General features: G+C 37.8%; 1 protein-coding gene across 1 annotated transcript in view; it reads right to left on the bottom strand.

The window, feature by feature from the left end:
• The window catches only part of SHCBP1L (SHC binding and spindle associated 1 like), a 32,172-nt gene extending 10,289 nt beyond the window's left edge, over positions 1 to 21,883 (bottom strand). Inside the window, exons 1-6 of the mRNA XM_044758417.2 lie at positions 21,341 to 21,883; positions 19,170 to 19,319; positions 10,419 to 10,633; positions 9,014 to 9,100; positions 8,724 to 8,942; positions 2,905 to 3,010 (exon numbers count right to left, since the gene is read on the bottom strand). Of these exons, the coding sequence (XP_044614352.2) occupies positions 2,905 to 3,010; positions 8,724 to 8,942; positions 9,014 to 9,100; positions 10,419 to 10,633; positions 19,170 to 19,319; positions 21,341 to 21,751 (1,188 nt within the window). The 5' untranslated portion in view covers positions 21,752 to 21,883. The remainder of the gene's footprint in view (positions 1 to 2,904; positions 3,011 to 8,723; positions 8,943 to 9,013; positions 9,101 to 10,418; positions 10,634 to 19,169; positions 19,320 to 21,340) is intronic.
• Between the last annotated feature and the right edge of the window lie 218 nt (positions 21,884 to 22,101).

Raw genomic sequence — 22,101 nt, 5'->3', positions numbered from 1 at the left:
GAACTAACATCTGTGCCAATCTTCCTCTATTTTGTATGTAGGATGCCACCACCGTGTGGTTTGATGAGAAGTGCTAGGTCCACACCTGGGATCCAAACCCGCAAACCCTGGGGCTGCCAAAGCAGAGCACATGAACTTAACCACTATGCCACTGGGCTGGCCCCAACATGGTTTTTCTCTCTCTATTTAAAGCACTCTGCAAATAAGGAAATAAGGAAATTGAGGTTCAAAGGTTAGGCAGCTTGCCCTAGATTACAAGTTATTAAGCAGTCTCAGACAGGCTATTTATACACTGAGCTAGCTATCTACAAAGTCCATGTCTTTTCACTACACTACTTGGGAAGATCACCAACATAATGGATGAAACCATTTAAGGAGAGAATATAGAGCAGGAAGAATACCAAGTAAAGAATCTTGAAAGTTGAGGGGCCGGCCTGGTGGCGCAGTGGTTAAGTTCACACGTTCCGCCTCAATGGCCCAGGGTTTGCTGGTTCGGATCGCAGGTGTGGACCTACGCACCACTTGGCAAGCCCTGCTGTGGCAGGCATCCCACACATAAAGTAGAGGAAGACGGGCACAGATGTTAGGTCAGGGCCAGTCTTCCTCAGCAAAAAGAACAGGATTGGCAGCAGATGTTAGCTCAGGGCTAATCTTCCTCAAAAAATAACAAAAAAACCTAAAACAAACAAAAAAAAATCAAAGAAATTTCTCCCTGTCACATAGAAAAATAAAGCCAAAACTAGATTTACAAACAAAAAAGTAAAAATAAAAATGATAAAATAAGGCTGGAGATAAAAAGAAATCTATATCCTTACTTTCTACAAAGATAATTGGTAGAAAAATTAATATTATTGAATAATCTGATCCAATAAGTAATTAAAAGGAATATTAAATTTTGTTGAAAATAATAAAAATGGGTAGGATAGCAGACAAGACCAGTCTAATAAGTCAGCTTTATCTCTCTCTGCTCTCCTCTTAGGTGAGTCCTTGCTGGACTTCTTTCAGTTCCTCCTAAATACTATACTGTCTTGTCAAGCACTCATTTACTAATTCAACAAAATCTGTTGGGCACCTACTATGTGTCAAGCATCATGCTAGGTGACTGGATGAATGGTAAACACACACCCCTTGCTCTCAAAAGCTCATATTCTAGTAAAAGAGACAGACATTCAATAGATAGCCACAAAAATTATTAAATACAGTCGATAAGGAAAAGTGCAGGGTGCTATAGGAGTATAGCAGTCTAACATATTCTGGAAGGCTGAGAAAGCCTTTTTCTGTGGAAATGATATTTAAATTGAGACCTGAAGGATGTGCAGCGGCTCTGAGAAACAATATGGTGTACACCAGGATGTGGCATTAGAGAGGGGGGAAAGTGGGTATATGAAGGTGATGAGGGATGTGATTAGGATAACTCTCAGAAAACTGTAATTAGCAGATGGGTAGATGGTGGTGCCATGTACTGGAACACAGAACTCTAGAATATAAACAGGTTAATGGATAAGATCGTGCATTTAATTGTGGACATGTGAGTTGAAGTACTTGTGAGATAATTAATTGGTGATGAGCACTTGGACATACAGTTTTGGACATATAGGCAGTTGGACATACAGGTTTGGAGCTCTGAACAAAATCTTGGCTGTGGATATACATTTTAGATGATCAGTATCTATAATCAAAGTCATGGGAAGAGACCAGATAAATCACTTTGGGATAATATAGTGCAGAAAAAAAATAAGCACCAAGCATTTAGAGGACAGGAGAAGAAAAAGCAACTAGAGAGAATGAAAATGAGGCAAGTATAGTAACAGAAGACAATGAAAAAGAATATTCCAAGGAGAGAGTTGTGAAATGCTACTGAGAGGAGATGGAAATATTTACTCTTTGACTTAGAACATTTTTCCCTCGTGGCTGGTTAAATTTATACCCATCCTTCAGGTTTCAGGTGAATTATTTCTTCCAGCCAGCATTGTCAGAATTCCTAATTCTGGCTATGTACCTGTCCTATGTGCATCCTGTACATACTCCTATCATAGTATTTATCATTTTGTGTGCTAACTGTAACTGCCTATTTACTCATCCACCATAACTCAAACTTGTCAAATGTATAAAGCAGACCACATGTCGGTCTGGTTCAAAATTCTATCTCCTTCAAAATTATGTTTTTGCCACTGATTTAGCCATATGAAACTCATCTCATCACCCTATTCTGGGTCTGAAGCTGCTGTCTCTAAAAGTGTCATCTCATTGTGCTTCCTATCAGTTAGTGCTGGAGAAATCTTGAATAGCTTATGTACAAAACTGTTTTAAAATTTTATATTCTTTTGAAACATTGGTTCTTTGGGGTTGGGGCGCACTGGCCACTCCATTTGGTTGTGAGAGCTCTCTACAGTCTGAGGGTTGGCAGTGTGCTGATCTTCTGAAGTTTCTTTCCCTACCCGATCCTCCCTTTTTGGAGGTTTCTGTGAGCGCTATCAGGTGTGCCTCCTGCAGCTTATTGGCTTAAAATGTACTCTCCTTTGGTGTGGTTTCTTTGGGGGCCAACTGGGAGAAAGAGAAACCAATAGTGCAACGTTTTGGTACTAAAAATTGATGTGTCTTTTTGAAATAAAGAACCAGTCCCTCCAAAAAAACCAAATTCTATCTCCTTCAAAAGCAGTCTTTCTCATATTTGTCTCCCATCCTTCCCATAGCTACTAGCATGGTGCCTAGCAGCAAGGTTAGTATGAGTAAATAGTTCTTGACACTTATTTAATTAGTACTTATTATATGCCAATCACTGAGGTGGATGTAATGGAGGAAATAAGGCATTAATGCCAGACAAGAACCCTACCCTCAAAGACCTTCTTTTCTGATTATATGCAGCTAAAACTTAAATGAATAAAAATGAAGTGTATTTCTTACCATGTCAGTAGTCATCACTTTTGCTACAATATGTGTTATAGTCTTTCCAAAGTCTCTTCTTCCTTTCCTACGCCTCAGAATTCTTGGGAAAAAAGGTCCATGAACTCTAGAGTAGAAAACATTTATTTATTTTAAATTAACATTAAATTAACATGGAAAAGACAACCACACTTACATAGAAAATAAAAATTGGTACTAAGCATCTTTGAGAAGTAGGTTTCACTAATTTTAAGCTCCTTGAGAGCAATGAGCAACTTGAGAGCAATGGAATGATTAAAATCTTTTAGATAACTGAGTGTTTAAACCCTTGAAATCTAAAATCTTTTCATTTTAATGGTTTGTACCTGGAAATCTGCATGCAACCCACTACAATCATAATCCATGAAATTATAGAGTCAACACAAAGCAGAGGTGGGTTATGTTTGTGATACTGAGGCATAAGAATGTTTGGGGATATGCCTAATTTTAGATACTACGTTCAATTAACAGATTGTTTTGTTTCAAAGGGTACAATCTCCAGAGATACAGTTGGCAACTGGCCTCCCAGCAGAACAATTTTAGCTTCTCTCGTAGATGTTTTTTTTATTGTTCATTGTTCAGCATTTCTAATTAATTCCATTCTTTCTCTTCTTTCTGTTTTCCTTTACAGTTCCTGTTTCCTCTCCCTTAATCATTTCATTGTATCGAAAGAAAGAAAACAAATTTGAGTGTAACTTTTATCATTTTGTCTGTCAGCCGAAAGGGACATTCCTTTTCCAGTAGATATAGATTTACCAGTATTCACCTTAGATGTAATCTTTTGCATTCTCTGCAGCACTTTATTGCTTGATGCTAATGGGATGTACCTTTAGTACCAATATTTTTCAGCTTTATTTCAATTACCAAATATTTTGTGAAGCTTAAAATTTCAGGAAACTGTTTCTAAGAATTTACCATACAAGTTATTAAAATTTGAATTCCAACATATTAGCAATGCCCTCCAAAGCAAAAGTTTCATTTAACACTTCAAAATCAAACCCAGTCAGGGGCTGGCCCCGTGACTGAGTGGTTAAGTTCGTGCACTCTGCTGCAGGTGGCCCAGTGTTTCGTTGGTTCGAATCCTGGGTGCGGACATGGCACTGCTCATCAAACCACGCTGAGGCAGCGTCCCACGTACCACAACTAGAAGGACCCACAGTGAAGAATATACAACTATGTACCGGGGGGCTTTGGGGAGAAAAAGGAAAAAAATAAAATTAAAAAAAAAAAATCAAACCCAGTCAACATTTTTTTATACCAATTTAAGCAAGTGGTTTTGATCTTGAGAAAGAGAACTACTCACACATTTTTTCACCATATACCTGATTACTAGCTGCTCAAAGAGTAAAGCATCCTATGTTTAGGAAATACAGTAGTTTATCATGCAAGCCTAGTTTTAAAATCAAAGGTCTATTTAAGTGGTTTTCTTTAAATCAAATTTATTAAGGCATCATTTACATAACACTCATTTTAAGTGAACCACATTTCATGAGGTTTCATAAATGTATACACATTTAGCTTAGTCACAATAATCAGGACGCAGAACATTCCCATCACACTAAGTTCCTTCATGCATCTTTGCAGTCAATGCTCCACACCCACTCCCGGGAAACCACTGATCTGCTTTCTGTCAGATTTCCCTTTCTTGGAATTTTTAAATGGAATTTTAAAGTGGAATAAGACACTATGTACTCTTTTGTACCTGGCTGTTTTCACTCAGCCTATTTTGAGATCCATCATGTTATTTTGGGTATCAGGAATTTGCTTCTTTATATTGCTGAGCAGTACGTCATTATAGGATTTTCTTTTCCCTTCCTCTTCTCCCCAAAGCCTCCCAGTACATAGTTGTATATTGTAGTTGTAGGTCCTTCTGATTGTGCTATATGGGATGCTGCCTCAGCATGGCCTGATGAGCAGTGCCATGTCCGCACCCAGGATCCAAACCAGCAAAACTCTGGGCCCCGAAAGTGGAGCACATGATCTTAACCACTCTAAAGACACGCTAAAGGGCTAGGCCACTCAGCCATGGAGCCAGCCCCTTTTTTAACCTTTCTTATAGGGCCAGGCTATTGGTGACAAATTCCCTCCATTTTTTTTTTCAGGGGGGTCAAAGAAAGCTCATTTCCTCTTCAGTTTTGAAGGATAATCTCACTGGATCTAGAATTCTAGCTTGGTGGTTCTTTCTTTCAACACTTTGAATATTTCACTCCTGTCTCATCTTGTTTGCATGGTTTCTTATAAGAAGTCCATTGTAATACTTATTCTTGCTCACTTACAGGTAAGGTGTTCCCCGAGCTTCTTTCAAGCCTTTTTCTTTATCTGTGGTTTCCATCAGTTTGAATATGATATGCCTAGGTATAGATTTTTTGGTATTTATCCTGCTGGGTGTTCTCTGAGCTTTCTGGATCTGTGGTTTGGTGTCTACATTTAATTTTGGAAAATTTTCACTATTAATTCAAGTATTTCTTGTACAGCATTTATTCTTTCTTCTTTTCTGGTATTCCAATTACACATATGCTATGCCCTTTGAAATGGTCCCACAGTTTTTGTGTGTTTTGTTCTGTTTTTTCATTCTTCTTTTCTCTTTGCATTTCAGTTTGAGAAAATTCTATTGATATATCTTCAAGCTCAGATTCTTTCCTCAGTTGTGTCCCATCTATTGGTGAGCCCATCAAAGGTATTCTTCAATTCTATTTACAGTGTTTTTGATTTCTAGCATTTTCTTTTAATTCATTCTTAGTTTCCATCTTTTGCTTACATCTGTTCTTGCACATTATGTACTTTCTTCCATTAGAGCCTTTGACATACTAATCAATTATTTTAAATTCCCTATCTGATTAATTCCAAAATCATACCTGAGATTGGTTCTGATGTCTGCTCTCCCTCTTCAGACTTAGTTTTTTCTAGCCTTTTAGCACGTCTTGTGATTTTTTGTTGAAAGCCAGGCATGACATATTGCCTAATAGGAACTGAGGTGAATAGGTCTTTTGTGTGAAGCTCTATATTAACCTGGCCAGGAGATGGGCTGTGTTTAATGTTTGCTGTAGCTGTAGGTGTCAGAGACTTCAGATTCCTGTACTTTCCATATTTTTGTCTCCTCTGTTGTCTTTGGGACTCCCTAAAGACTCCTCTTTAGACAGGCTGTGGTTTGCAGCTCTTTTAGCTATAATCCAGTTATTAAACTGGAGCCCTATTGGTGTGGCTGTAAGGTATGGTGGAGAGGAAGGGTTCTATAATCTTATGACTAAATATTAGTCTTTTAGTGGGTCTATGTTCCTGGACTGTGACCTTCACATGCATTGCTTAGTCCCCCTCCCTGACCAGACAGGAAGGCTAGAGGGGGCTGGAGTCAGGGAAATGCCCTTCCCCTAGGTGGGAAAAGGCTCTGGTAGTCTTTGCCCCTGGAGAGCAGATCTTTGTCATGGAGGATAGTCTGGGTGTATTTCACAATGGTTACTTTCCCCTCTTCCTGCCAGAATCATAATGGGATCTTTCCTGGCTCTTCACCTGAGAACCTCGTGAGATTCCTGGAGATAAAAACCCACAAAGGTGTGGAGTCTAAGAACTGTAGCCCCTCAGGAATTTCTCACTCTCATGCTTTTCTATACTCAGACTCCAGCAATTTATCAAAATTATCATTTAAGGGTTATTACAGTTTATGGCTCTAGCAGGTTCTTTCTAGGTAAGCTGATCTTGGCTGTGACTCTTTGAATTTACCTATCTTTCCAGATTTTAGGGTGGCCATTTGCCCTGTGACCTCAGTTCTCTGATCGGTCTAAGAAAGACATTTTCAGTTTGTTCAGCCGTTTTCTTGTTGTAAGGATGGGAGTGATAGCTCACAAGCTCTTCACATATCAGAGCTGAATCTGGAAGTCCTTGGTTCTTTTTTATAGTTTCCATTTCTCCGTTGATATTCTGTGTACTTATTAACAATATATTTTCCTCTAATTCTGTAATCATGTTCTCCTTTAATTCATTGAACATATTTATGATAGCTGTTTTAAAGTCTTTGTATGATAAATCCCACATCTGGGTCCACTCAAAATCAGATTCTATTAACTGCCTTTTTTCCTGAGTATGGATCTACTTTTCCAGTTTATCTGCATGTCTAATAATTTTTGGTTGAATGCTGAAGATTTTGGATAATGGATTCTAGTAATTCTGGATTCTATTATGTTCTTCTGAGGACTGTTAGTCTTGTATTCTAAAAGGCAGTTCACTAGCCTGGCCTCAAAATCTAAAATGTTTCCCTTGAGGTATGTGGCAGCTGACATCTCTGCTCAGTTCTCTCAACTTGCATGCTTCAGTTTCAGGGTTCCTTTTTTAGCATGGTTCCCAGATTTCTCTTCCCCATCAATGCTAGCATACTTTAGTGGTCAGCCAAGGATATGGACAGAGTTTATGCTCAGATTTTGGATGTCATTCCTCTTGCAGCTCTCTTACTTTCAAGATATCCCACCTAAATTTCCAGCTGCTCTGCCAGCCCTGAACTCTGTCCTTTGTCACCTTGAAAGACTGCATTTTTTGCTGCCAGAGCTATGAGAATTGGTGAGCACCTTCAGAACAAAAAGCCACAAATTCCCATTTCTTACCCATTACAAGGATAAATTCATTTCAAGGATAAACTCTTCTGGTTGCTGCCTGCTTTTAGTCATTTCATAATGCTTTCAAATAGCTGAATACTTTTAATATATTTTATCCAGATTTTATGATTGTTATCCATGGAAGGGTTTTACCAATTGAATCACTCCACCATTCCCAGAACTAGATTCTCTGTGATTATAACTGTTAAGATGACAGAACTCTGTGATGCCCTATGTCATTAGAATCTAAAATCTAGTGATGATAACCTGTATTCAAATCCAACTGTAGTTGAATCTGGATTTCTAGATAAATTAATTTCAAAAATATTATCTATATTGACTTCCTAAAGTAATTCCAAATTATATGGATCCCAATAACAACGAAACATCAAAAATAGGCACTAGAATAGGATTCTTAGTGATTAAAAAAATAGGTCAAATTTGAAATAAAATAGAAAAAGAAAATACTTAGGCTAACAGTTAATTGTTAGACAAGTAAAATATGGCTCAGAATTCCTAAGGCAAAGAATGAGTAAAGGTAGAACACAAAGGAAGGAGTTTAACAATTTAGCATGAAATAGTCAGAAGTCCTCTGGCTCCATTCAAGATTTTCCATTAATTTTGGGAACATGAGCAAGAAGTCCTGTTTCCCCTCTATTTAAAACAAAGACAGAAATATATACTTTTTTTTTTTAAAGCTTCAGTGTATGGTTGTGAATCTTAGAGAAACATATACTTTTACTGCACAGTATGTAAAAATATTTTAATACATTTTGAAGTATTCTGGAGAATGATGCTGGTTAAATCTACATGGTTTTATTTATCATCAAAACAACTTATCAACTTATGTTGGTCAGAAAAGCAGAAGTTATGAGGCAGCCAAATTCATTAACTCTCTCTTTACTTTGCATATTGTATGTGGAGGAAGTCTACCTCCTCTTTTCTTATGCTTTGGTCAAAATCAAGAAGGTAAAGATGAAAGATAAGGATAGGACAAGATTTATGAGGTTTTTTGCATTAAAAAATGATTTCAGTGAATTCAGCTAATAGAAAAATAATTTTCAATATTGGTAGTTGGATCTTGTGTTTATCTCATAAATTGGACATCTAATTTTACAACCTATTTCAATCAGGGTAACAAATGACAAGTTAAGTGACAGGATAAAAGAATGACCATGTAATCTTTTTGTTTCCATTTAAAATAGAACAAGTTATTACCGGAGGCGTAAATCTTCCCACATTTTCAATAATCCACAGAGCATTACTATCTCATAGTATTTTTTCCAGCATTCAACAGCCTCTGCTGCAGATGGATCTTCTTTAATATTGCTCTGATACTCAATGAGCTCTACACGCTTGTTTTTATATTTCTCCAAAGTTTTTTTGAAACGTTGTGCAATAGGACCAGGTATCGTTCCATCTTGTATATCACACCACCTGAAAAGTATCAATATAGTTACAATGTTTATCTCATATAATGTGCTCAATAAGTTTTTAACTATACTTACAAATTAATTCTCTCTTCAATCAAAGCAGTATAATTCTCACAACTTTCTTCATCATCCCAGTCTCTCCAAAGAAAGTCATAAAAAAACCTAAGATAAATCAAATTAACATGAAAGTGATCAAAAACAGTCAGTATCATGTATAGAATTAAAAAGACATTCTCATGTCAGAATTCTTTACATGAATCTTAATTCTTGAGAAAAACATTTTTAGGGTCTGGCCCTGCGGCCAAGTGGTTAAGTTTGGGCACTCTGCTTTGGCGGCCCAGGGTTTCACTGGTTCAAATCCTGGGCGCAGACATGGCACCGCTTGTTGAGCCATGCTGAGGCAGCATCCCACATGCCACAACTAGAAGGACCCACAGTTAAAAATACACAACTATGTACTAGAGGGCTTTGGGAGAAAAAGGAAAAATAAAATCTTAAAAAAAAAAAAATTCACCCTTTAAAAAAAAGAAAAAAATATTTTTAAATGACCTTTCAGTGAACTAATATTAAAGGTAAAACTGTAACAATTAGATGATCTAGATTCTATTTGAGGTTACTACAGATAAGACAATGTTTCTTGAAGTGGGACTATAGAATTCAGGTTCCAAATTTCATAGATTTTGGCTCTTGATTTTGTTTACCCAAGAAATAATACTTAAGATTATAATTAAATTTGTATATTGAGGAGGGGAAGCATTAGAAAAACAAAAACATACCCTCAAATATTCTGCATTATGGTTTTGGATAGCTTCTCTCAAATTGTATCAACTTGTAAGAAGCAATCATAATATGGACGATGACATCTAGCATTTGTAATGCCCTTAAATGTGAAAAATGAAGTCTAATATATTTAACATGCTTAAATATAAACAGAATTTAAAGTTACTTATCTCTAGAATTTTTTTTAATTCACCAAGTTTTTAATTTGTAAAATGCAAGATCAAAATATGGTAAACTGGGGCCGGCCCAGTTGAACAGCAGTTAAGTTCGCACGTTCCGCTTCTTGGTGGCCAGGGGATGGCCAGTTCAGATCCTGGGTGTGGACATGGCACCACTTGGCAAAGGCCATGCTGTGGTAAGCGTCCCACATATAAAGTAGAGGAAGATGGGCATGGATGTTAGCTCAGGGCCAGTCTTCCTCAGCAAAAAGAGGAGGATTAGCAGTAGTTAGCTCAGGGCTAATCTTCCTCAAAAAAAAAAAAAAAAAAAGGTAAACTTTTCATTGCCCACATATAATCCTTTTGCAAAAGAACGTTTAAAAGAATTACAAATATGTTCATTACAAATGGGCAAATTGAATTCAGCAGTGAGTAAAAAATCAATAAATATTTATAAAGTGTTTGTATGAACAAAACTTACATATTAAATTAACTTTTTGAATATGATAATTTTAACTTTCAGAAGTAAAAAGCTCTAATACCTTACAACTTCCAAGGCCAAAGCAATATCATGTATATCAGAATCTTGTCCTTCAACAGGGTACACTTCCAAGAGAGGCACACTATGCTCGAGTTCTTCCAAAATCTCATCAACCAAATCCCTTGGAATATTTGCAATGTTACAAGAAAAGGGCTCAGCAACAGAAACAGTAACTTTGAAACAAGATGATACGCTTTGGCGTGGTTTACAAGTTACCTAAGATGAATATGATAAAATTTGTAATTGCAAATGAAAGTATACCACAAAGATTTTTTCTCATATATAAGCTACTTATAAAATTTCTTCTTTTAAATTTTTTATGACTTCTCTAACAACATAGAGACTAGAGGTCAATATGAAATAAAATTCAACATAATTTATCAAACCCTACTTCTTAGACACATTAGTTTTCAAGGTTCACGAGAGGAATTACATATTATTTATTTTTAAGTTTGAGGTGCCAGACTTTTGGATTTTATAGAACAGTAGTATTTTTTTTAATTTTGGACTAACTTTGCCATGAAAGTATGTTTTAAAAAATCCTACTATCTATATTACATCATTTGTAAATAAAGGAGGCTATCCAAATACCAAAAAAAAGTAGCAAGGACACAATCAAAGAGTAAAGTCCTTAAGTTGAATAAATTTTGCTTGGTAAACAACATACTATATTGTGTTTAGTTGTCTCATTTCATCACAATATAGTAATAACCTCCAGCACTTGTCTGAAAATCAGTGCTTGAGAACCACTGAGTCGACAGTACTGTTTTAGAAGTTGATAAATTATATTAAATATTAACACAAAATTAAAAATTAATAGAAGTTGGTAAAAGGGTACAAACTTTCAGTTTAAGATGAATAAAGTCTGAGGATCTAATGTATGGCATAGTCATTACAGTTGATAATGTATTATATAACTGAGATTTGCTAAAAGAGAACTTAAATGTTCTCACCAAAACAAGGGGGTAAATATGTGAGGTGATGGATGTGTTAATTAACTCAATGGGGGAAATATTGTCACAATGTATATCAAACCATCATATTATATACTTCAAATATCTTACAATTTTGTCAATTATACCTTAATAAAGCTGAAAAAAATTAACATTTCCAATAATAAATTTTGAAAATTTTCAAGTACATGTCCAATAAAATTCTTTATTTTTATTGACCTAATAGAGCTATTTACCCTAAAGCTACTTATAGCAGCTTTATTCCTAACTGCCAAAACTTGTAATCAACAAAGACATCCTTTGTAGGTAATGGATCAACGGTACATCCAGACAATGGAATATTATTCAGCACTAAAAAGAAATGAGCCATCAGCCATGAAAAGACATGAAGGAATCTTACGCATTACTAAGTGAAAGGAGTCAATCTGAAAAGGCTACATACTATAAGATTTCAACTATATGACATTCTAGAAAAGACAAAACTATGGAGACAGTAAAAAGACCAGCGGTTGCCAGAGGTTGGGTGGGGTGAATAGGTGGAGAACAGAGGCTTTTCAGGGCAGTGAAAATACTCTGTATGATACTATAATGATAGACACATGTCATTATACATTTTGTCCAAACCCATAGAATGTACAACGTCAAGAGTGAACCTTAATGTAAACTATGGACTTTGGGTGATTATGCTGTGTCAATGTTCAAGGTTCATCAATTATAACAAATGTACCACTCTGGTAGGGGATGTTGATAACGGGAGAGGCTTACATGTGTGGGGGCATGGGGTATACAAGAAATCTCTGTATCTTTCTCTTAATTATGCTGTGAACCTAAAGCTCTCTTAAAAAATAAAGTCTTTAAAAGATTTAATGTTATATTAAATATTAATACAAAACTAAAAATTACACAAACATTTCCAATAATCAATTTTGTAAAATTTCAAGTTCATGTCCAATAAAAAGTATTTTTAGGAAAATTTAGGTAAAGAAACATTTTAAATATCACTAAGTGTTACAGCATCAATATATATGACAATAATCATTTAAATATAGGAAATATCCTCAAATCCCTAACTAAACTTTGAAGTACAAATTTTATATCAATTTAATATAATTTTATTTTTCAAGGAAGTTATGGGACAGAAAAAAAGTAGGAAAAATAGAATAACAGTTTAAAGCTGGGTGTTTGAATATAAGTGATCTACAATCCATATTAGTGGCATAACAAAAACATATTTCCCAAAAGTAAATATAAAATTTGATAGAGCCTTATATTTTAAAAAAATTTTAGTTTTTATTTTTTAAATCAGTATTATACATGCATTACTGCTCTTCAGAGTTCAGGTTCCCCATTAGAACTCCACTGATACCACCCTGGCTGGGAGAGAGAGGAGTACCTCATTACCGCTCCCACATTGTCTCCACTAACACCATGCAGTGGTGGTGAAAGTTCTGGTTATCTGCTGCACTGTTTCTGACACCATAGGGAGTGGAAGGAGTCTCTCCTTACAGGTGGGGGTGGTAGTCTAGGCTTCCCATTTAGTCTACATTGACACCATGGGGCTTGGGGAAGTTTCTTATCACTCAGCTCTCCATTTTCTTCCCACTAGGTCTTCTCTAACACCACTGTGGCAGTGGGGTTAGTGTGCTTTGTTATAACTAGGCAAGGGTGGAAGTCTAAGCTCTTCACTTCGTCTTTTCCTGCAGAGGAGAGGGAGGGGGAACAGTTTTTTCCTGAGTTATTGGCTGCCCCTTTCCAGGTCCTTTGGCTAGAGAAAGCAGGCTTTGGAGGGGACTTTTTCTGGGGGGGCTCTACACTCTTTGGTGTTTCCCTGTTGCCAGCTCCTCTGGGATATACGAAGCAAAGCCCAGGAAACTCACCGTCATGTAATTCCTTGGGTCACAAGGTCCCTAGCCAATCTGCCTTCTCTCCACCTTTCAGAGTCTTCCTGTTTGCTTTATATATATAATCCAGGTGTGTTGTTGTTGTTCACTCTGAAGATTTACCCTGAGCTAACATCTGTGCCAATCTTCCTCCACTTTGTATGTGGGTCACTGCCACAGCATGGGTGAAGAGTGGTGTAGGTCCATGCCCATGATCCAAACCCGCAAACCTGGGCCACTGAAGCAGAGCATGCCGAACTTAACCACTATGTCACAGGGCTGGCCCCAGTCCAGGGTTTATAGTTGTACTTGGTAGGAGGAATAGAGAAAAGTATTTCCACTCCATCTTCCTGGAAAAGGAAGTCCCTGTTTCCCAAATAGCTTTCAAGCAATTATTCTTTCTTAGCTCCATCTTCAACCCTATTTCTAGAGTTCTAAGTACAGTCAATTCCTGAGCCTTTGGAGTTATGCTATGTAAATCAAAGCTTTTTTTAGCTTTCCCTACTACAAACTTAGAAGTCAACTTTCTCAGTTCTAAGTCAGTTGCCACTTATTTATCTGTTTTATGCCTTCTAAATTTTGTTGCTATTGCCTCCTTTCCCATCTCTTGTCCTCAGCTACCTTTTTAAAAATTTCTTGGGGTCAGCCTGGTGGCATATCGGTTAAGTGCGCACGTTCTGCTTCAGCGGCCAGGGGTTGACCAGTTTGGATCCCAGGTGCGGAAATGGCACCATGTGTCAAGCCACGCTGTAGTAGGTGTCCCACATATAAAGTAGAGGAAGATGGGCACGGATGTTAACTCAGGGCCAGTCTTCCTCAGGAAAAAAAAGAGGAGGATTGGCAGATGTTAGCTCAGAGCTAATCTTCGTCGGAAAAAATTAAAAATTAAAAAATTAAAAATTAAAAAAAACTAATAAAAATTTCTTTGCTGTCATGTGGTGGAGGACTCTGGGGACAAAGAGAAGCTCCTACAAGTTTTCAGAGAGAAAAAAATATATAGGTATTATCAAAGGATCAATGATGCTGGCTCCTCAACCAGCAACACCAGAACCTTGAAGACAATGAAATAGTATTTTCCAAATTCTGGGCGTGAAATTGAACCTTGAATTCATGTACCCAGTCAATCTACCAAATAAATAGGAAAATACTGTAAAGATATTTTTAAGCACACAAGATTGCCATAATTTTATCTGCTATTAGGATAAGGTCCCTGGCCAAACTGAGAGCATAAACTAAGAAAAAAGAAAGACAGGAATTCTGGGAAATAGGTTATTTGCAGAAGAGAATGGTGAAAGGAATTCCTAGGATGATGATGGAGGGAGATCTCAAAAGGATAGCTATCTAACAGGTCTAGAGATCACCAATCTACATTGTAGATCAGAAGGATGCAAGAGATACTTATTTAAGAAGACAAAACTGACAGACATGTCTGAATATAGTGAGAAGATTTACATGATTGAGGAAAAATTTTGGGATAAACTAGTGAGAAAATTAACACAATGAAAAAACAAGGTTATTAACTCTAGAAAAAAATTTTTAAATGTCTAGGAGAGGAAAATTAACCATAGTACACTAGTTTATCTATCTATGAAGTGAATTTTATCTATCTATGAAGGTAAACACTCAGTATCTGATCAAATCAAAATTATTTTTTAAGTATTTTGAGAAGATGGGAGCATGTAGAAAATACGACTATGAGGTAGAACAGTGAATAGTAGTGGTGATGATATACAGAAGATCTAAATCCCCATTTTCCATAGTAGGAGGCTATATGTAAAAGCTAAAATAGAGAAATCAAGAAGTAGCAATATAAGCATGATACTTGGAGATAGAGAATTAATTATAATAATTAACTAAACTGGTCGAAACTGCACCTGGAAAATATAGGAAATGACAGCAAAGGTGGATAGAGGTTGGGCGACTGCATTGTTTCATAACAAAAGTTGTAATTCTATTGACTCTAAAAATTATGCGCATGAGTAACACTGATAAAACTAAAAACACTTAATAACAAATGGATAGACAGAAGGTAAGGAAATTGAGGCTATTAATTTAATATAAACTACTATTTTGGGGACATTTACAATGAAATAAAGGAGAGAGACAGAGCAGCAGCTAGAGGAAAGAGAAGGGTCCCAAGCAGTCCAAAATGTGAATTTAAATGCCTCCTAATTTGTTCAGAAAGCAAGTTACAGAACAGGCTTTAAAACCAAGAAGTCTATTACTGGAGTTGGAAGTATGTGGAAATAGCCACGATGTAAGATGTGAATGTTGAGAGCAGCTCAAAGTGACTATTTCCCTCTTTAGAACTATCATATAGTAGAATCTGGTAAACAACCAGTTTCCAGAATCCACTGAGACTTCTCTTAAACAACTCCAAATTAAGGATTCTCTAAGCCTGATCAAGGGATTTAAGCAAAATTCTAAAGCATGTTGACAAAAAAGTGGGGATGGGTTTCAACAAAAAAGCTTATTGATAGTGACTAGCTATGCTCTTTGTACAGAATTTTTAAAATCAACCATAATCCTTTCACCAGAGACAACCACTGTTAACTTTTTGCTCTTTACCTTCCAGTTCTACTCCTAAGTATTTATGTAATTTACATAGTTGGATCACACTGTATAACTAGCTTTGTGTCGTCTATTTTATTTTACATACACAATGAGCACTTTTCTAAATCATTACAAGTGTTTTTGTTAATCTAAGATTTATGACTACATAATATTCTATCTCATGGATAGATCTATCATTTATTTGACCAGCCTCCTATTATTAAACTTTTATGGTATTCCCAAATTTTTATTTCATAAATATCACTGTGGTCACCTTAATACATACATCTTTTTTCTGCATTTCTGATTTCTATAGAATACATTTCTAGAAATAAAGTGAACCTTTTAATTTTAATTTACTTTACTGTGCAGTGGGGTCTATTTATTTATTTTTATTTTTAAAATTTTTCCCCAGTGTCAAATTAATAAACAGAAACCTCATTAAATTGGAGTTGGGAGGCAAAGGGGGAGCTCTCACACCCTACATCAATAGCAGAGCCCAACAGGAAGAAAGACTTCCTCTTCCTGACGGTAAGAAGCTCAGCCAATGACACACTGGCACAACTCAGCCCATGAAAAACCAGTACACACAGAACTCTCAATCCCTCCAATACAACAGCCCTCTCAACTTCCTCTTCCCCTCTGTAAGAGTTTCTCCTCCTTTGCTGCTGGGGGACTTGCACGTGGCCCTCACCATGGTTGCAGACCTAGAATTGCAATTCTTTGCTGATCCTGAATAAATGCATTTTTGCTATAGAAATAACTGGCTATTTGTTTAAGGTCAACATCAGCTTTATTGAGATACGACTGACATATAATGAGTGAACTATTTTAAAATTCTTAATTTATTTTTCCAAATTAGTTTCTACAGAGGTTAAAACTTTCCTTAACTTCTGGACCACTCTGTAACCAAGATTAAGAATATGCTAGATTTCTTTCCAGTCAAATATTGTTTCCAAGTTTTTTTTCTTTGTTTGTTTGTTGTTGTGTCAATCTGTAGTAGGCAGAATAATGGCCCCCAAAGATGTCCACGCCCTAATCCTTGGAACCCATGAATATATTAATTTACATGGCAAAAGAGACTTTGCAGATGTGATTAAGGTTAAGGAGTTGAGATATGGAAGTTATCCCGGATTACCCAGTTGCGCCCATTCTAATCACAAGTCTTTTTAAAAGGCAAGTACCTTTCCAGCCTGCAGAGTACGAGAGAGATACAGTGTGAGAAGAACTTGGAAGATGGAAGAAGGGGGCCAGAAGTTATAGAATGGAGGCAGCTTATAGAGGCTGGAAAAGGCAGGAAAAACATTCTCCCCTAAAGCCTCCAGAAGGGAAGGCAACTCTGCCTACACCTTGATTTTAGCCCAATTAGGCCCATGTCAGATTTCTTTCCCATAGAATTGTAAGATAATAAATTTATATTGTTTAAGCCACCAAATTTGTGGTAACTTATTGCAGAAGTAATAGAAAACTAATATATTATTTAAAGAAAAAGACAGAGATTGAGGTCCATGGGAATAAATTATTGTGACTTCAGAACAAAGGAGCATTACATAGCACTGTTGATAGTTCAGTCTAAGTAAGACTAAAGAAGCAGAGGCAGACAAAACGAAGTCTGAATTGTGCAGCACTGCCTTAAGAGGTCCCAAGAGCTAGTCTCAGTGCCACATAATTCAAAGAATTAGAATGGCCAACATACTATTCTACTTTTTCCCATTCTCCCTTTTCTCCTTACCTTTATAAGGTTTAAAGAACATTAGCAGACCCTAGAGGATTCTAAACAATCTATTATCTGTAATCTTGTTTGTTTTTGGAATAAGGAAGACAGCAAATAATGTGTTATATGTAAAACCTTAAAACTTGATGGAATTTTTAGATAAACTAATCCAGTGACTTTCCAGTAACTTTAGGAATCTTAAAAGTTTTAAGGAGTGTAGGGGCTATTATGAGGTGTTGAAGCCAAGCAATTGCTAGGATACTACCTCTCATCCTCTCATTTCGATTAGAAATGTTCCGCTTTAATGTATTGTATATGCTGGGCTTCCACATGAAATTTGACCAAAGAAAACCCCCAAACTTATACTGCTAAAAAAAAATGTTTAAAGACACTGATATGGTCCACCTTCTCTTATGTTATCCACATGAAAAAAGTCCAGAGACATTATGAAAGTTCCAGGCAAAAGCTACTCAAAATCTGAGGTTGAGCAAACCTCAAACACTAAAAATAGAGTATTATTAAAAAATTAATCCCAAGACTCTTTCACATTCTTTTGTAGTCTCTATGATTGAAAATATGCCATTCTTTATAAAAATACTTTTACTTGTTTTTTTTATAGAAATACTTACTTTTCCATAGGACATAAAATTGAACTGTTTTCAGGTGGTGTGCAATGTATTGAGTTTCAAGTTTTTCTTGTGACCAAAACTACAGATTTGAAATATCTATCTGAGGCAGGGGTACCACTTGTGACTGTAAATATTAATTTCTATACAAGAATAATTGACCTTTAAAGGAATCAAATTTATAACACCAAATATGCCACAATATTTAACCTACAAACCTCAAAAAGCAAAATCTTATCAGATGAAGACTTGGAAGCTGATGTATTATACTAAAAGGGTACTTTTCATAGGAAAAAATTTCAAATTTTACTAATAGCTTTCTGATCCATTTTTTTCTAACTAAAGAAATTTCAATTAGAAATTTCATTTTTTCTTAATCTAACTAAACTTCATCATTTAGATAAATGAAGATTAAAGGGAGGGCTGGCCCGGTGACACAGCGGTTAAGTTCACACATTCCGCTTTGGCGACCAGGGGTTCGCTGGTTTGGATCCCGGGTGTGGACATGGCACCGCTTGGCAAGCCATGCTGTGGCAGGCGTCCCACATATAAAGTAGAGGAAGACGGGCACAGATGTTAGCTCAGGGCCAGTCTTCCTCAGCAAAAAGAGGAGGATTGGCAGCAGATGTTAGCTCAGGGCTAATCTTCCTCAAAAAAAAGAAAAAAGGGTTAAAGGGAAATGATGAAAAAAGAAGCCATAAGTTTGTTAAAGCTTAAATTACTAATTTTTAAGAAATCTACTTTTGTTGTTTTTATATTATTTGAGCAATTGGAACAAGGTTAATAAATACTGTCTGATACTACTAGATCCCACTTCATGATAACTATTTACAAGTAAATGGGTGCTAATATCCCTCCTTATCTTCTTTTTATGCCATTAATTTGCTTACAAACTTAAAATAGACATAAACTTTTGTCCACTTCTGTTTAAGTGTCAAAGCCCCAAATTAATAAGGACATATTTTGGTCTTAAAAAAAACTGACAATTTCATCCAAAAGAACAAAGATCAGGTAAAAATTATTTACCTCAACGAGTATACCAACAAAAGGGATAGAAGCTTCTTCATATTTCACAAAGAATAACTCAGGATTAGTCTTCCAGACTCCAAGCCATTTGTCTTTCAATTTTAATTTTTCTGATAGATATTTACTCATAGCCTCATCAGCATCTTCTGCCTAGCATAAGAAAAAAATATATATGTATAAATATATGAAATTATATATTTATATAAAAATATTTTTATTGATTTCTATTTAAATACAGAACCAATATACTCTTAAATAATGAAATATCCAGAAAATAATAGGTTTTAACTGAATCTATATTTAATGGAAAACATTAGAAACATTAAAAATTAAAGCTAAAAAGAGATCTATTCACTCCATAGAGTAATTCAGAGATGACACATCAACTTATTTGTTTTAAGTAATTTGTTTTATTTATCAACTGAGCAGAAAGAACCATAATTATAGATATAAAGACACTGTAATTATCATATTAAAAAACATAGTAATTATTTTTCCTGAACTTTAAAGACGTAATGACCTATTTAAAATAAATTCAGTACATAAAAATTTTAAATAGCACTCCAGGGGCCAGCCTGGTGGCATAGTGGTGGAGTTTGTGCACTCTGCCTTGGTGACCCAGGGTTCATGAGTTTGGATACCGCTCATCAAGCTATGCTGTGGTGGCATCCCACATACAAAATGGAGGAAGACTGGTACAGATGTTAGCTCAGCAACAATCTTCCTCAAGCAGAAAGAGGAAGATTGGCAATGGATGTTAGTTCAGGGCCAATCTTCCTCACCAAAAAAAAAAAAAAAAAAAGCACTCCATTCAATAAATATTTGCCCATTTGATGGGCCAGCCCCAGTGGCCTAGTGGTTAAGTTCCACACCCTCAGCTTTGGCAGCTTGGGTTCAGTTCCCACGTGTAGACCTACACCACTCATCTGTGGCCATGCCATGGTGGTGGCTCACATAGAAAAAGAGGAAGATTGGCAGCAGATGTTAGCTCAGGGCAAATCTTCCTCTGCAAAAAAAAAAATATATATATATATACACACATATATTTGCCCATTAGATTTTTTAAATTTAAATTCAGCTACCTGAGGGATGATTAATAATCTAAGCTATTATGAAACTCAGTCATTAGACCCTGTCCGATTAATGATACAACAATTTATAAAAGCAGTTTTCAGTTGCCTTTCAGAAACCTCACATCCTCCCAACCTTCAATATCAGATATAAGTTGGTCATTAATACTATCCTAGTTTTATGGTAACAATGCTTTTAAAAATAAAATCTTCTTCTGATTAAAAAATATGGTTAACCTACAGAAAATCCTAAAAATACAGAAAATATAAGGAAAACAAAAATCACCCCTACTCCTGGCAGCCAGAACAGCCATTTTGATATTTTGGTGTATTTCCTTCCAATCTTTTTTCTATGCATACATTCACCCATACATACGAACCATATGTTTTGTTTTCTGATTGGTTTACTTGTCATTATAGCATATCCATAGCTCTTGAAAACTTAATTTTTACAGCTGCACTGGTTTCCATTATGTGAAGCCACCACAAGCCCTTTACTGCCCCCATAGTTGGAAATTTAGTCTCTAATTTTTCATTTTTAAATAACACTGCAATGAATATGCTCGTACAAACATTCTTCTGCTACAACTTCTCTAAAACCAAACAGATTAGCAGCCTACGACATTGGGTCTGTTCAGTGGTACCAGGCACGCGTCTTCTATACAAAACCTCATTCCGTAGCCGAGACTGCCGTCTGGGAACCAGTCCTACAGTGCAGACGTTTTTAGTATTGCGGCAGACAAGTCAAACCTCAGCAACCTTATTCTTAGGTTTGGGCACGAAGTGTCAGATGCCAACACCGAGACGCATGCCCGGGGACTGATCAAGCCCGTCTATGCCCATCTTTAGGAGCGCTAGGAAGACACGGGCAGAGCTGTCCCCACGCCTGACATTTTCCATCTCACGGAAAATCTAGCAGAAACTCCTTCAGGACAGGGCCTGGGCGTCTCTAGTCAGGTGGAAGCCCCCTAAGAGTTGAGTAAATTGAACTTCTGGAAATGCAGGTTTCTCGGTGCCCTGTGTCCCCGTCCCCCTGAGCGGAAGGGCCGATTCCCCTGAGGACCGCGCGCCCGATTCGCGCCCGCCCGCTCGCTTTTTCACCTTACAGCCCTGCAGCACCTCGTCGCAGTACAGCGCCACCTTCTCGCCCCGCCACATGCCCCTCATGGGGGACACGGAGAGCGGGGGCAGCGGCTGCGCCTCCTCCTCCTCCTCGGGCACGGAGAGAAGGGGCTCCTCTTCCTCCTCCCCGGCCCCCTCTCCGGGGCCCTCGGCCTCAGAGGCGGGTGGGAGCTGGAGCCGCCGCCGGGCCGCCTCCCGGCCCGCTTTCCCCTTCACGGGCCGAGGGGATGCCATCACCGACCGCACCGGGGACGCGGTGCTCCGGGTGCCCTTCAGGGGCCCCGGCTCCGCCGAGCCCCGGGCGGGCGGGGAGACCTTCTCGCCTCGCCTGCCGGGGCTGAGGCTTCGGACTGAGTCCTCGGGCACCACAGCGCTGGGCCCCGACGCCATCTCCTCAGCGCGCCGAGGGCCCGTGGCAGCCGTTAGCCACGCTTCCCGCCCTGAGCCGCGCCGGCCAATAGGTGAGCCCAACGCGCGCCGCGGCTCGAGGGCCGGCCCGCCGGGCTGAGCTGGGGGCGGGGCCTTGCGGGTGGTCGGGGCGTTAGGAGGGAGGGGGGGGATGTTGGGGGACCTGGCGCGAGGGCGTTGTGTTGGGGGCGGGGCATGAGAGCGAGGGGTGGGGTCTTGGGGCGGGGCGCGAGCTGCGGCGCGGGCTGTTGTGGGCGGGGTGTGAGGGCGAGGGGCAGGGTTTGGGGCGGGGCGTGAGTGAGGGGCGTGGTGTTGTGGGGCGCGGCGTAGGG

Source organism: Equus asinus, chromosome 25 (genome assembly GCF_041296235.1).
Source record: "Equus asinus isolate D_3611 breed Donkey chromosome 25, EquAss-T2T_v2, whole genome shotgun sequence".
Lineage (NCBI taxonomy): Eukaryota > Metazoa > Chordata > Mammalia > Perissodactyla > Equidae > Equus > Equus asinus.
Note: the sequence above shows the minus strand (reverse complement) of the source record. Positions and strands in the feature narration are given on the sequence as shown.